The sequence below is a fragment of the Ostrinia nubilalis genome, chromosome 26 (genome assembly GCF_963855985.1).
Source record: "Ostrinia nubilalis chromosome 26, ilOstNubi1.1, whole genome shotgun sequence".
Lineage (NCBI taxonomy): Eukaryota > Metazoa > Arthropoda > Insecta > Lepidoptera > Crambidae > Ostrinia > Ostrinia nubilalis.
The window spans coordinates 697,918-714,526 of record NC_087113.1 but is presented as its reverse complement, the minus strand read 5'-3'; the positions used below and the strand labels follow the sequence as shown (position 1 = coordinate 714,526).

Below are 16,609 nucleotides of genomic sequence, written 5' to 3'. Positions count from 1 at the left end.
CTATAAAGGACTTTATAATGAAGTCATAAATAGACTATTATTTAAAATGTCTTTCTAAAAACAAAACACCCCTATAATTAGGTAATTAACTATTCTAAAAGCGTTTTAAAACCCCTTTTACCACCACTCAAAGGCGCTTCGCGGTATTCCCACCTATGGAATTATTATTTCCCTCCAATAATTCCATACGCTCTGTGATTTACCCTCTAAAAATAGCTTTCGTAATAGACAGTCCTGAAATTAGGACTGTAAATTTAATATGAGGGGAGACAGTACAGGGCAGTAAGAACCGACAACACAACTGCGTGGGCTCATGATTATAATAATAACTAGCGGCCGCCCGCGACTTTGTACGCATGGATCCCGTTTTACCCCCTTAGGGGTTGAATTTTGCAAAATTTCGTCTTAGTGAGCACCTAATACGTTCTAAAAGGAACCCCCAGTTTGAAACTCCTAGCACTTGTAGTTTCTGAGATTTGGTGATGAGTGAGTCAGTCAGTTTAAAGATAGATATAATATTTTATTTAAAAAAAAAATATTTACATAGAATTTCACATCATGGCTCAACGATGAGAAGATGAGGAAAATTGTGTATTAATAACGAGGAAAATATGAATATAATATCTTAATAATTACTTTGTTGATTTTCGATAATGTATTTTGTATTTCTCGTTTTTAGGGTTGAATAAAGTATACAAAGATAGCACATAATTATTAAGTTTAACAAATAAAATAAACATTTTCAGACTTTTTCAACTAAAATAGTGCTTGCTTAGAATGGCAAGAACAGACTTGATGAAAATTTCACAAATAAAAAATTGGCTAAATAGCGATATTCTCGCTACATCTCTCAATGCGTGTAAAATAGACGTGTGCAATTTTATCAGCCCCAAAATCAATTATTATGACATTGATTAGTTTATTTAATTAACAACTAGCTATGCCCCGCGGTGTTACCCGCGGTAAAACATAGCATGTGGTAGTCGAGGGTGTGAGCCATACCAAATTTTAGTAAAATCGCTCCAACCGTTTAGATGTGAAGAAGTAACAAATATCACACTCGCAAATTTTCGCCTTATACTTAATATTAATGTGATTTTGTGTATTGTGCATTATGTGCAGCAGACTGGCTGTTCAATCCCAGCTTGATAATAAGCTGGGAGCGATAGAATATTAATGGCACTGAAGGAAGCAGACGTGTGATGCCGAATGCATACTACGTGAAAATAATAAATACGCCGCGACGCGTTTCCACTGTCGGAAAAGTTGCAGTTATTGATTTCTGATAGTCATAAAATATTATATTATAGGTACGCCTATATTCACAAACATTACTATGAGGTCTCACAGTGCGCGTGGACGCACAGGGTGACACACGAACCAATCACAGAGCTCTATTTAACGCTGTGCGTTCTCTTTGGTGCTTCACTTAAACAAGCATCGTTTGTGAGTACGGACGATGGACCAAGTACGGCAGTCCTCTGGTAAACATTATGCTTTATAAAACGTATTTACTTAGATCTCTTTTGTCATCTGTCATGAGAAGTCGAATCTTAACTTCGAACTCCTATGTTCCTCTGGTTAATTTCGTTGCGCGACTAATGACAGTTTAACTTTCTCCCAGGACAAACTTGGCCTTCAATGGTTGGGTTTTTATTGGCGGTCAAGCTGTAGATCCTGTCTACACAGGAGTTGCTGCCACCTTGCGTTTGCTGTCGTTTCGTCATGCTGAGAGACGACGTCGTTTCTATTTCAGAATTCATCGAACCAAAATATCTATCAATACTAAGGCAAATACAATCAGTATCCACATGTCTTCTTAACCTTTATGCTCAGTATTGTCCACTTTATGTTCCCTGTATTTGTGCTTTATCTTTCAGATAAATCCCAACCAATGTGAGCTTTGTATCTAGTTCGCACTAAGCTTAATAAGCCTGAAACCGTTCGCGTTCTCGTTCGCCCCAACAATGGAAACGGTGTCTGATTCCATTATCGCTCGTTAATAAATCCAATCGGGGCTTATTACCCACCTCAGTAGAGACCTGTCAGGATTACGAGCGATATCCGGATGATATCTATAGCTTTGATTCGATCCGCCTAGATTTTGATCCGGAAAATCCAGGGATTTTCGATTACAGGTCGATTTTGCTGATTGGTTTGATAATCTTCGTCTGCCGTGATTTTTTCTTATGATGGTTAATTAAAAGGATTGATTGAGGTTGATGATTCTTTTTAATCTCTAGAGAGAAATCAAATAATTTCACGTTAGAATCCTTTTCGTAAAAGAACGTTTGTGGTTAGGTATATGATCATCATTTCTTGAGTCCTACATTCGACGCTAGTAGAGACGGTGTGGCGCATTCATGACAAAGTGACCACGACCGCTCTGCCAAGAGTGAAACGACAATGCAGAAAAAGTCACTAGCTGTTTTACATTTTGGGGCAGTGTTCCGCAAAGTGTGTACCGAGCACACTGGTGTACCGTGGTCATAAGATGGTGTGCCTCGGAAAAATAAGATTATCTTAAGTATAAACATATTTATAGCAAATAAGTAAGGGTAAGACTAATAAAGGTAATTTGAATTAAAATTGATTTTTTATTTGTGGTGTACCTTAAAAAAATCATTTTCCTAGATGTACCTTGAACACAAAAACTTTGCACACTGTTTTAGAGGACACAAAGAAGCATAGTAATTACTGACCTGTCCATCATATCTCCCTCGGGCCTGCTGACAGGTGCGTCCCCCGAAGCAGAGTACACGTACACCCTCGCATCAGCCTTGTACCACTTGATGCTGTGCATCTCCCCGCAGGACTTGCCATCGATGCGGCACCGCAGGCGGGCTGTATCGCCCACTATGGCCGAGGCGTGGTCTGTGGACAAAGAGGTTAGGTTAGATTAGGTTATAATAGGCTAGTTCCCTAACAAAGTTTTTTTAGTCCGTCTACACGAGCACTCCCTTTAGGCTATGCATTGCTTAGCAAGTTGGACATTCGTGTTTGTTTTAGTGGCCCTTCTGGCAATGTCCATCAGGGATCATTTTAACGAAATTCTCATAAAAGAAAAAATAAACATTCGTTGTTTACCAAGTACTGGGCCAAACCAACAAGAGCACATTTTCGAACACAGCAATTCTCAGTTATTTATAACTAGCTGACCCGGCGAACTTTGTTCCGCCTTAATGGCAATAAATAAGCAGACTTTTTTTTTAATTTCGAACGGGATAAAAAGTATCCTATGTCCTTCTCCTGGCTCTAAACTACCTCCCTGACAATTTTCAGCTAAATCGGTTCAGCCGTTCTTGAGTTATAAGTGGTGTAACTAACACGACTTTCTTTTATACAGTGTGAGTCACGTTAAAGTGTACATACGAAAATAGATGAAACTAGATCTATTTTTATCGACAAAAAAGAGGTCAAAAAATTTTTAAGTTTTTTTTTAATTTTTTTATAGAATTTTTTTTCTTCCAATTACTTATTGTAAAGAAAACGTAATAACTTTTAAACTAAGCGGTATATCCTGATAAAATAAAAACAGTAATAATGCTAAATAACAGGCGATACTAAAAAAATACATAAAATACACAAAAAAGGCCAACAAATAATAAAAAATGATACTTTTTGAAAAAAATCTGCTTTTAAATTCGTGTTTTTTTGGTTATTTGATAAATTTCTCCAAAAAATGCCCCTATAACCGGTGGTTTTTATTACTTTGTATTATTCTCTATCGTATTGCCTTCGTAAAACCAAAAATCGCATGTCTCTATCTCTATCACAACGTTTGCAATGATCGTTTGAACTAAGCCTCTCCGGGCGCGCCATTCAACGCTTCGTTAACAACGAAACTGAAAATGGCTCTAGATTTGTAATTTTCATAAAGACAAGTTAGATTTCAAATAAAAACAAATGATTTCGAAGTAAAATAAGCATTTTAGTTAAAATTAAAATTTTCTCTACCTGTAGCGGAGAATAAAGTTGTGGCAGGCCTTTGTTCAAACGATCATAGCAAATGTTGTGATAGGGATAGAGACATGCTATTTTTGGTTTTACAAAGATTTTACGATAGAGAGTAATACAAAGTAATAAAAACCACCTGTTATAGGGGCATTTTTTGGAGAAATTTATCAAATAAGCAAAAAAACACGAATTTAAAAGCAATTTTTTTTCAAAAAGTATCATTTTTTATTATTTGTTGGCATTTTTTGTGTATTTTATGTGTTTTTTTAGTATCGCCTGTTATTTAGCATTATTACTGTTTTTATTTTATCAGGATATACCGCTTAGTTTAAAAGTTATTACGTTTTCTTTACAATAAGTACTTGGAAGAAAAAGAATTCTATAAAAAATTAAAAAAAAATCTCAAAATTTTTTTGACCTCTTTTTTGTCGATAAAAATAGGTCTAGTTTCATCTATTTTCATATGTACACTTTAACGTGACTCACACTGTATATATAGATATAAGATTCGCTCTCTAGAACTACTGACTTTGGTTACAGGTTCAAATCCCAAGAATGCCCCTTGCCCCAATGCTTACAAGGAAAATCCTAGCAAGGATCATGGGGAATACGTTTGAGGTTACATAGTTTTGATGGGGGTCAGTACCTATATGCAATTCATATGGAAGAAGTTGTTCCGATAATGTAGAGACGTGACACTGTGAATGCCTTTGAAGCAGCAAGTTCTAGATGCACCAGAAGTGGTAATTTAACCGTCTCTGTGGTCTATTGGTAAGACCACCTGCTTCAGACGCAGAAGTCCCGGGCTCGATTCCCAGAGGGGGCAGACTTTTTTGTTCGGTTTGGTTGGTGGTAGGGCACCATCTTACCTAAGTCATATCATGGGCATCATGGCGATATGACTTAGGTAAGATGGTGCCCTACCACAACAACGTTTACAGCATTGTTGTGTTCCGGCAGTTAAATAGTTTGGTATAAAATAATACTGCCACGTGTAAAAGCGCTTCTTAAAAGCCTAATTTAAAAAAATAAATGAGCTTTAACCCTTAAGTAACATCCTTATTTTTGGTTACACTTTGAACACCCTGGGGTAAAAAAATTACCCCAAACGGAAATTGAAAATTTTTAAGTAAATATTTAAAATCAATTTAATTTTTGATTTACAATGTATTAATGGACTCACTAAATTATACGATTGCTTTAAAATAACGTCTATCTAGCGTAAAAAAAAACTTAAAATCAATCATAACAAAAAACAAAGAATTTTTCATTGGCAACTAATAGTCTCCACAATGGTCTTCGAGAATCGCGAAAAGTTATTTTGGGAACCAAAAACTTACACTAATCGGACATTGAATAGATGTTTCATACATATTTTAAACACAAAATGAAATAAAACGAAAATTTCGGGCTTTACAATAAAGCAAAAAAAAAAATTTTTTTTAAATGAAATTATGAAAAAAATTTATTTATTTATTTTATTCCTAATAATTTTTTCAAAACACATCAGACACGCTGATTTATTACGTAATTATCACTTTTGAGCTCTATTTCTGTGTCGAATTTATTAAAGCAGTGTTTTGAGGGGATGTCTTCAAAATTCGAAAAGTATCATGAAATCAAGCTCTATTTATCTCTCTGCATTTTCGAGACAAACGTGCTATTTAATCGTCATATAAATATTTACTAATTTTGTTTAAATATTGTAAAAACCTATTAATAACATGTTAGGTGATGATAAATTAAAGCATGCGTAACTAACACCCTGGGGTACATTTCTACCCCACCTACCTGTACAAGCCAAACGGATGATTTATTTCACATTCCGCGTTTACGAGCTTAAAGCGCACACCCTGCGTTGAGAATACACAAAACGACATTGCACTAGCTTCGCTAGAAAAAAAGATATGTCAATTTTTATGCGCCTGGGGTAAAATATTACCCCACGGTGTTACTTAAGGGTTAAGAGCTTTTCACTCTATGACCTTTCTGGAAATCAAACCCAGAACATTTTAGTCACAATAATTGCTCGCTACTGAACCATGGATGACTTAGGAATAACCAATGACGTTCATCTCCTAATCAACAAGCACATAAGCTTCTATACTTTAACTCAAATTGAAAATAAATTGAAATAACGAAACAAAATTGCACCTTTCATAAAATATTCAGTGCAAGTTAGAATTTTCTAAAACACGCTGTTAGACTTGAAGTAAGTCTTTCGTAAGCTGCTTATTAGCAATAGACTGTAGAACGTCGCCGAGCGAACAAAAGTATATGGGTGCATATTCGTTGCATGAGCGAAGCGATTGAAGCGAAATACTCATGTTTAGTTTTTAAGGGTCATTATTGTAGTGTGCGTGTGAACTCACGTATAATTATCCAATTGCAACGCTGTTATCACACATACACTACAATAATAACGCTCGGATTGCTCGAATTTAACACCCCGCACCCCGCGCTTCCCTCGACCAAAAAGTGGTGGGGCGCATCTTCGTGGACTAAACGATCTATAGTAGAAACAGCTTCCTAGGAATAAGTCCGCCTAAATTATACTCTTTCAGATTGCTATCTAATTCCTTTATTTATCACTTTTGGTGGGCACTAAGGAGTAAGTATCCATCTTTCTTTTGACAAGAAAAAAATATAGCAACATAAAAAAACACATACCTACTATCTCTTTGAGTCTTAACTAAAAATTTAGTAAATGTACGTGGTCAAGACGGTTTAAGTGTCTTCTAATATTGTATTTCTACCGTAGGGGTTTTTCGATAATTTTTAGTGTGTACCTACCCACACAGTTTACTTGAGAAATAAAAAACCTTACAAACTGGTGGAACTGGGATAGTTTGAACCCAATATACCGCTATTCGTATGCACTTTAAAAGCACCCACTCCACTTTTAGTAAAACTAGTAATTTTGTACCAAGAAAAAGCTCCCTAACTCGACGCCGTTTTTTCTCGCTAGTGTGCATTTCAGCAGCGTATTGAATTAACATTTTTAAAGCGAAAATGTTTGATTCTGAGTAATCTTTTACCAGTATCTAAAATTCCGATGTAAAAAATTGCTTTTTCTTCGATAAATAATTAAGGAAAATGCAATTATATTGTTAGTTTTTTTTGTGGAGCAATTTTGTAATTTTGTAGGCTACGCTTTTTTAGTTTTCAGTCGTAATTTTTAATCTTACTCGTATTAAATATAACTAGCAATCCAATCTGGCTTCATACGGGCATGAAGCTTTTAAGCTTTCAAACGAGACAATAATTATAACATTAGTCCACAAGGTGGACGGACGACTTCATAAAGGCAACAGGAAGGCGCTGGATGCAGGCCGCTACCAACCGGTCGATATGAAAATCATTGGGGGAGGCCTAAGTTCAGCAGTGGACGTCCTGTGGCTGAAATGATGAATATAAATTACTTATATATAGCTTATTTTCGCATTAGCTAAGACTATATTCAGCTTGTAAATGGACCTAATAAATTCTATTCCTTCGTTTCAGCCAAATGACGTCCACTGCTGGACAAAGGCCCAAGGATTTCCATAACGACTGGTCCTGCGCTGCCGGCATCCAGGTTCTTCTCGCGACCACCACAATCAATGGGCAACTGACGACCACGGGCTAGAAGACGTAGTGTAGTCAGATCCCCCACTAGTTGGACGTCGGTCCACTAGTCTGGTGAAATTCACTTGATATACACAGCATGCATTATAGGCCTTATACAGAAGCTCAAAGTTGCACAGCGTGCTATGGAGAGGGCTATGCTTGGTGTTTCTTTGCGAGATCGAATCAGAAACGAGGAAATCCGTAAACGAACTAAAGTCGCTGACATAGCCCGACGGATTAGCAAGCTGAAGTGGCAATGGGCAGGGCACATAGTACGCAGAACTGACGGCCGATGGGGCAGTAAGGTTCTGGAATGGAGGCCGCGTACCGGAAGGCGCAGCGTGGGACGTCCACCTACAAGGTGGACCGACGACATCGTAAAGGTAGCAGGGAAACGCTGAAAGCATTAGGGGAGGCCTATGTTCAGCAGTGGACGTCCTATGGCTGACATGATGATGATGATGATGACACAGCATGCGGCACACTGAAAACCAGGGTAGTGGCCTTCCTCATTGTGGACCACGGCACATGCTGAGTGGGGTCCCATTGCGATGGGCATCGCTTTTGCGACAGGGTATTGCTTAGTTCACTTTCTCCTGTCTTTTTTATCATTTATCTTTTTTGTCCTTAAGTGATTTCCATAGCAATAAATGTTTCTTTCTTTCTAACATTTATCTTTAAAATCCAACAAATATCTTAAAACGTACTGCACTCACTGTCACACGATATTTCAGCCGCAAACAGATTCTGTGAACAACAGCATTGCTGGAATTGAGCCAGACATTTTAGCCGAATTTGGCTAAATTTAGCTAAATTTAGCCGAGAGCGGACCTCATTAGTTATATGGGTTTAGTCGGATCCGTTTTATCGGTTCGCTTTTAACGTTTGTTTTGATTGGTTTCGGTATAGCCAGTGTTGTTTGGGCGCCATTTGATTAGTTTGTATATGGCCTCGAAAATGATTCATGGTAGTGCTTAATTGTGTCGCTTGTATCAAATAGGACTTCTAGTTCTAGATAATGATTTATGTGTGAGATATAACTAAATAATTATGCTATGTGCGTGTTATTTAGGAATCGACTTCAGACTTATTGATTTGTGAGAGCAATACATAGAACTTGATAATAGCATGAAGTAATCCTCTCTATGTTACATCACTATTTAAAGACTTTTTGCACTTTGTACTTCTTAAATATTTCCCTGATTTCAATGATTCAAGTATTACATTCATTGAGCTAGCATAGCTTCATAACAAGTGATAAAATAATATTCTACATCTGATAATGATTTGGTACCAAATTCAATTTTTCAAATTATTTAATTATTAATTTAAGAACCAGGTTTCAATTATTCAGTTCAAATCATGATAAGAAGTACACAGTTCATTCGAGATCCAACATGTTGTCAATTCCCAAAAAAACCTGCTCCAATCAGTGAGAAATTGAACCCATCCCCATCGTCCAAGGGTCGAATCCCATCAAAACGTCCATCCCCTAAAATTGAATGGACCGGAAGGCTGTATTACTGCTTAACCTTGCAAATTACGATTGTAATTTCCCCAAAATTTGGACGCCATGTTTTAAAGCTCGTGAAGCTTTGCAAATCAGAAAAATTTTCTTGAAACAAAAAATCTTAGTAAATCTAAATTGCTCCTACAATAAATCAAATTATTTCGACCTCTTAAAAGAAGTCTAACATCTCGATTAATACTTAATTAACTAAAGTTAATCGTCTTATTGAATTATGTCTCAAGATAATAACATTATTTAAAATGTAACACAATTTACAGCTTTGACTTTATCACGAAATAAAACAGCTTTTTAATTGCTAATAGACTAAGAGCTAGTGAACCTGGCGTATGTTTAAGATCAACTTTTATGAATTTCAAGAATAAATGACTTTTTATTTTACTCAACATTTAAAAGAGATCTGAAAAATAATTAGCCAGCCAATTAAAACTGAGACTAAAGTTAATAAAAACTTTAGGATTTTTATTCTCTTAATGAACTAAAACAAAATATTCGTAAATCTAACGTAAAATAAAAAAGGTCATACAACCAACAACAGACGTTAGAAGCTGACCTTGACTGATCGCACTTATTATAAATTATTATTAGACAGGCACAGCTACATTGAATAAACTAAAAAAATCGGCCAAGTGCGAGTTGGGGTCGCACACCGAGGGTTCCGTACAAACTTGTAGGTATGAAATAGTTTTATCCTGAAATTAAGGATTTCGAGGCAAAAACGACAAAAAAAAAACAAGTTTGTTATATGGGAGCCACACTTAAATATTTATTTTATTCTGTTTTTAGTATTTATTATTAAAGCGGCAACAGAAATACATCATCTGTGGAAATTTCAACTATCTAGCTATCACGGTTCATAAGGAATGTCCAAAATAAGAAAACAATGCATATTCCATAATGTTATTGAGGCATACGAATCCCAAAAGATTTTCTTCCCACTTTTTACACGAGTGTTATCGCACGACAACAAATTACTAACTTAACATTGTAACTGCCACATCCCCCCTTTTGTCGACCGATTTCACAGTAACACACTATTATATAACCTCTTCACAATAAATATCCCTAACATTCAACCTTTTAAAAACTATGGCAATAAAAAAGAAATATACCGAGCAAGATCGGTAATAAAGTTGTAAGTCGTAATTGGTTGAAAATTTACGGTTCGGGTCTCTTCGGGTGTGTTCGGGAAAAGTCGGGATAGTGATGTTTACTCTTAAAAAAGACCATTTTTTTTTTTACTAAAAGAAACAAGATTTTTTAAGTATAAACTCTAGTCATTTAAATTTTTTCATCAGTGCTATTCTATTTTGTCATTACTATTAAACTTAAGAATTTGAAATTAAAAATTGTATTGACTTTACACGCCATCTAGACTTATTTTCGTAAATAAATGTTTTTAGAGTTTCTTAATACCTACTTAATAATATAACTTATTTCAGAACTATAGATAACCTTATTGTTCTACTAAAAGGCGTAGATATAGCATGAGCGCTATATTAACTTTCTAGGTACCTACTAGACAAAAATTTTGACAGTTATTTTGTCTCAGGAATAGCGAATTAAATAAACTCTACTAAGTACAAATGAAAATTGAACTACAAAGAATTAAGGATTCCTTGATTCTAAAAAGGCTGCATAATGTCATATAAAGCAATAATCTGAAGTAGACACCAGTGTAGTTGTTTCACACGATAAAAAGATGAGAAGTAAAATAAGTAACTAGTTGTCACCTACATCACTAAATTCAGGAGTGGGGGTATGCAAAGATGGTCGTTTGTCACTTAGATGATTTTTGCTAGAATTGGGTGCGGAATTCGTGGGTTAAAATTGGTAGTGTTAAAGAAGGAAATTTTTCACTGAAATTAATAGAATAGGTGAGTTTATGTAATAAGAATTTTATATGATGAAGTGTTATTGTGGTAGAAAAGTAGAAATTTAAATTCTTTCACCACAAGCTCTATTTTTCCGACTTCATACAGCCAAAATGTCTTCAAGGCAAACTTAAAAAAAGATAATATCAAATGATATCTTATATCTATCCAATTATATACTTTTTTATTTAAATTAAATCCTATCTGTGGATTGGTTTATACGTACACAAGCTTGGGTGTACAAATACAATATGGTAGAGAAAGGCATCATAATAATAATCAATAAATATTAAATGGGCGAAATAGGGGATGAAAATCTGTACAGAGAACCAATTATGTGTAACGTAAGGAATCTGAATAGATTTTAGTAAGAACTGTATAACAACTAGCTTTCCGCCCGCGGCTTCGCCCGCGTGGAATTTTGTCTGTCACAGAAAAACTATATCGCGCGCGTATTTGCTCACCGTTTAGACCTACCCTGGACTACGACAAACATTTTAAAACTAAAATCATCTCAATCGGCAGAGCCGTTCTCGAGTTTTAATCAGACTAACGAACATCAATTCATTTTTATTTTTATAGATAGATTAATTCATAAAGGATGACTTTAAAACTTTATGTGGACTAAGCACCGAAATTCATTCAGGCAAAGCCGCGGGCAGAAGTACTAACTAAATTATAAATAAATCTTAACCAGACGCAAGATTTGAAAACAGATTTGATTAACAAGTTTAAGGTTAGGTACCGAAATCTTCTCTTTTCGTTTTCATTACATTAATGATAAAGGGCAACAACTTAAAACTAAGTATTTTAGAGTAATTAAAATACGTTTCGAATACTAAATGATTTAAATAAGTATAAAATGAATTTTAACTTCTCATTAGAATTAATCAGTTAAAATAAAAGCTAACTTTCAGGTCTAAAGTCAATTGTAAGTGGTTTTTAGTTTTGTACGTTTTAGTTTTTAGTAAAAGCGTTTATGTTTAAGCAAGATGGATGTTAGAAATTACTCTGTTAATGGGTTTAATTTAATTTGTTATATGAATGAAGGCTAAACTTTGGTAGGTACTCAAAAACTTTGAAATATATTTAATGTTTTAACTTAAAAGCATAATGTTAAACTGTTGACAGTTTAGTTTTATGGTGTTAGGTAATTGTGACTATGAAAGATTTATTATACCTATTTAGAAAAGGTATAACGTTAGAAGTTTTGTATGTTACCTATTCAATATTATTTTGACAACAAGATAATAATATACTCGTATTTCAAGGTTTAATAAAATAATTTTGTTTATAGTTTATTTAAAGTATGAAACTATTTAAATTGATTCGTGAATATAGTTTTGTCATTGTTCAATAAATATCCAATATTACCCTAGATATTTTTTAAGGCTTAATTGTAACCCTTAACCTAAATATTTCATCCGGGTTATTCTTGCTATAAATAGTGGCATAAAATTAATCGAGCGAGAAGAAAACAATAATTTTCCTTCCAACTTACAGACTATCAACAAGAAAATCGTCAAAAGTTGGATCACGAAATCGGACAGCGTGCAAAACGTCCGACGCGTTATCCGGAACATTAACATTTTTACCGCTACATAAATATTCGGCTAATTGGCCAAGTTGCCGGTTTTTGGCACCGTTCGTCGTCCCGCCCGAAGTTGTAGATGATTTATAAGGCTAGTGTTGCGGTGAGTTTTTCAAATTAGAGTTTTGGCCAAGTTTCTGAGTTGGAAAAAATATGTCGCTTTCCTTTGGATGTGAGCAGTTTTATTATACGGATAATGTTTTTTCTTCTTTTACATTATGTAATAATAGAGTTATGTCACAGTTACCTACTTATATTATGATAAATATCTATCAACATTGATGGAACAGCGTAGCTGTATATAATTTAAAATATTTAAAAAGATAGGCTACTACATAATAACACTGTAGATAATTAAGAAGAACATTGCTAACGATAATTGTTTTATTTATTTTATTATTTAAAAGGGTAAATATCCCAGTAGCACAGTGGTTGTAGTCAAATAAAGGCTCTCATCATCTAAATATATAAAAGGAGAAACTGACTGACTGACTGACAGATCAACGCACAGCCTAAACGGCTAAACGTAGGCACTTGAAATTTGGAAGGGACGTAGCTTAGGTACCGTAGAGGTGCACTAAGAAAGGAATTCCCGAAATTCCCACGGGAACGGGAATTAGCGGGAAAAACGGGATTCACGCGTACGAAGTCGCGGGCGGCCGCTAGTACATAATAATATGAAAAGCATTTTGTGTAATTGTACTACAATAAACCTAAGGCTGTACATTTTTTTAAATAGTATAATATTTTCTAATAACTTAACCTGACCATTTTTAACAAATATTTTGCATGTGTCCCAATACAAAGTTGCAAATAAACCCATCTCACAAAACAAGCTATTCCCGAAATTGGAGCAACTCCTATCATAGCCTGAACCTGAAATAAGTTATATTGTAAAAGTTGTCCCGTTTATCGGACGTGTTGCGCTCGATAAAGTGCCGGACGAGCGCGGACATTGTGCTGGAGTTAATAATGCAAGCTGCGTAGTTCTGTATCCAGTGGAAGCGATGCTATACTATGCTTCAGCACTAGTTATTTGACGTACTGAGCTCTCTAAGGCAAAATAACCTCGGCTCACAGTAGTAATCGCTTGTAAAAGTAATCAATGCCACGGTAGCTCTGTGCCACAGGAAATTTAGTGCCACGGTAGCTCAGTGCCACGGTAGCTCAGTGCCACGATAGCTCAGTACCAAGGTAGCTCAGTGCCACGGTAGCTCAGTTCCAAGGTCGCTCAGTGCCACGGTAGCTCCGTTTCAAGGTAGCTCAGTGCCAAGGTAGCTCAGTGCCACGGTAGCTCAGTGTCACGGTAGCTCAGTGCCACGTTATTGGTTCTACCTGAGGCTGTAAAAGTTTTCAACTGTGTATATTACCTGAAATAAGTTGTACATTGTAAAAGTTGTCCCGTTTATCGGACGTGTTGCGCTCGATAAAGTGCCGGACGAGCGCGGACATTGTGCTGTAGTTAATAATGCACGCTGCGCAATATTGCATCCAGTGTAAGCGATGCAATATCTTCCTACCAACATAAGTAGGTCAGTTGACACCATTAATTATTTGGCGTACTGCTGTCAAAATGTGTTATTTGAAAATTTCGCATACTTACACTAGGTCCATAAAATTCCTAAAATATACAAGTCTCTCTTTCACAAGATGAACCGATAACCTCGTAGACTTCATAGCAGGAAGGCGCTGGATGCAGGCCGCTACCAACCGGGCAACATGGAAATCATTGGGGGAGACATGTGTTCAGCAGTGGACGTCCTGTGACTGAAATTATGATGATGATTAATAGTGGCTCTTCAACTCAGTGGTCAGAGCATTCGGCCGTCAAGCTAAAAAATAAATCTTGCTTCTTACGTTCGACAAGAGCGTAAAAAAGCTTTACTAATCGCTCGCTTCGCTTCTTCAGAGTAGCTCTAGCTTTACACACTCGATCTAAAGTTAAACAAGTGAACATGCCTGCGACAGTGCTAGGGCGTGTAATAAAAATAAAACTCCAGTAAAATGCGCCATTATTGTGATGCTTTTAATGAAGTTTCTAACTGAAATGCAGTTGAGCGGTTGTTTTTGGGATGGTTCAAAAATAAGTGAAGGAAAAACTATATTCAAGGATTTAGACTAGGCGCAGACCATGGATTTTTAGTTGGCCGATACTGATCAACTGCCCGACTAAACTATCGGCCGACGAAAAATCAATGGTCTGCGCATAGGCTTAGGGAAGATGAACCATTTTTTTAATAGTTACTTGGAATACTGATTCTGGAATGGAACTTCAAAAAACACTGGCTTTAAAATCATAAAACTTAAAAAAAAAAACTATTGAAGTAAGTAGCTGGCCGCAAATACACTCGACGTCAAATAAATCGCACCTCCCGCGACAAGCATTTTCAAACGTATGCATCCCTACTTCCCACCAATATTGGTACCATTAAAAAGCCTAGTTCTAACCTTCATTTCATTAAAGGAAAGGTTTTTACCCCAAAAATGTGTCTTTAGAAGGATCCAGAGTCACTTCTTCAAAAAATAGGTAGTTACGCTAGAGTCAACTTTTATGGCTATATAACTGTTTTAAGTTGGGTTTAATTGCTATCCATCTGTTAAAGAGGACACGTGAAATCATTATTTGGTTTTATAACCATAAAAATTGGTCTAATTGATCCCATAGGTGGGCCCAAAGTGAGGTATTTTTTCAAGTCACATTTATGGTATATGTTAATCATTTATTAAGAAATTAAATGTGTTTTTCTTTAAGGATATTTATTGGGCTTTCAAATAACACCAATATTATTGGGGTACCATGATTGTGTCAGAAGAAAATCGTTAAAGTTCGCGTCGCGGAAGGTGCGGTTTATTTGATGTTGAGTATATTTCAAATTGCATCCATCCCAAAAACAAACTCGAATCGGCGTTCGCATTTCAAAAATCAGCCCATGAATAAAAAAACAAAATTAGAATAAGCGCATCAACAATTTAAGGAGAACCTGAACCCGATGACCGGGAGCGTTTGAAACGTTTTTTGCGGGAATTTATTATTTTTTCGCTTCCGAAAAGGTCTAAACACGGATCCACACTTACTGAGCACAATCGGGGGGATGGAAAAAATGGGTTGAATAAAAAATTATACGCTGTATGGATACCGGGACAGCGATCAATGAGGAAATAAAGTGGTTTTTTAACAGCTCTCAGAGAAATCTGACACCTGCTGAGTACCTGGAGTGGACTATTTGAATATGGTTGGATAAGTGTTAAACTTTTATATGCAAATGTAAGTAGAAGTGATTATAATAATATGTATTTTTTCAGAAGTAGAAACTATTCATAAAAATACTGATGTGTGACAGTGGTGACTGAGTTTGTTGCGGCGCTTCTTCTCAGCACTTGCCAATATTGGTCTGGTAAAAAGATTATGAAACATGTAGGTAGAGGCTCCTTAAGAGCAAAATATTTGACGATTTGTAAGCACTATTTAATAGTTTTAGAATAGAAATTTTGACTTTGACTTTACTTTTACGTTCGTGTATCGTAACGTATAGCAGCGCACAATACCTCCATAATGTTCTTCTGATTAATTACGTTGACAGTTTTACTTTCCCCCGGGACAATCTTGACCTTCACTAGTTGGGTTTTTATTGGCGGTTAAGCTGTAGATCCTGGCTACACAAGAATTGCAGCGGTGGGAACGAGAGGTGGGATTAGTCCCGTATTATAACTAAATTAATTGCAAAATAACACAAGTGTATTGAAACTACATAATTAAGATTCCAAGGTGCTTATTAATTTGTATGTGCCGCAGCGTGAGGATTTATTTATGATTCAATCCACAATGAGGATTAAAACAATCCCTTTTTAAAAAACCTACCAAAAATTAAAGAGTTTCTCTTCTTACGTCCAAATCAAGTGTTTGCCCTGACCGTCCCACTGCTCATTAATTTTCAACGTGTTTGGTTTGACAAAAACCTGTGTCAAAACATTTACATATATTCGTTTGTTTGTCCGTCCGTTTGTTGAGCCCTGCCTCTAATTGGTCGGTAAACAGAAAACGCGTTCGCG

General features: G+C 35.9%; 1 protein-coding gene across 4 annotated transcripts in view; it reads right to left on the bottom strand.

Moving 5' to 3' along the window:
• The window catches only part of LOC135084408 (hemicentin-1), a 609,550-nt gene that overhangs the window by 297,248 nt on the left and 295,693 nt on the right, over nt 1–16,609 (bottom strand). For all 4 annotated transcript variants that reach the window (XM_063979183.1, XM_063979184.1, XM_063979186.1 and 1 more), the window contains exon 3: nt 2,703–2,874. In XM_063979183.1, coding sequence (XP_063835253.1) covers nt 2,703–2,874 — 172 coding nt within the window. The remainder of the gene's footprint in view (nt 1–2,702; nt 2,875–16,609) is intronic.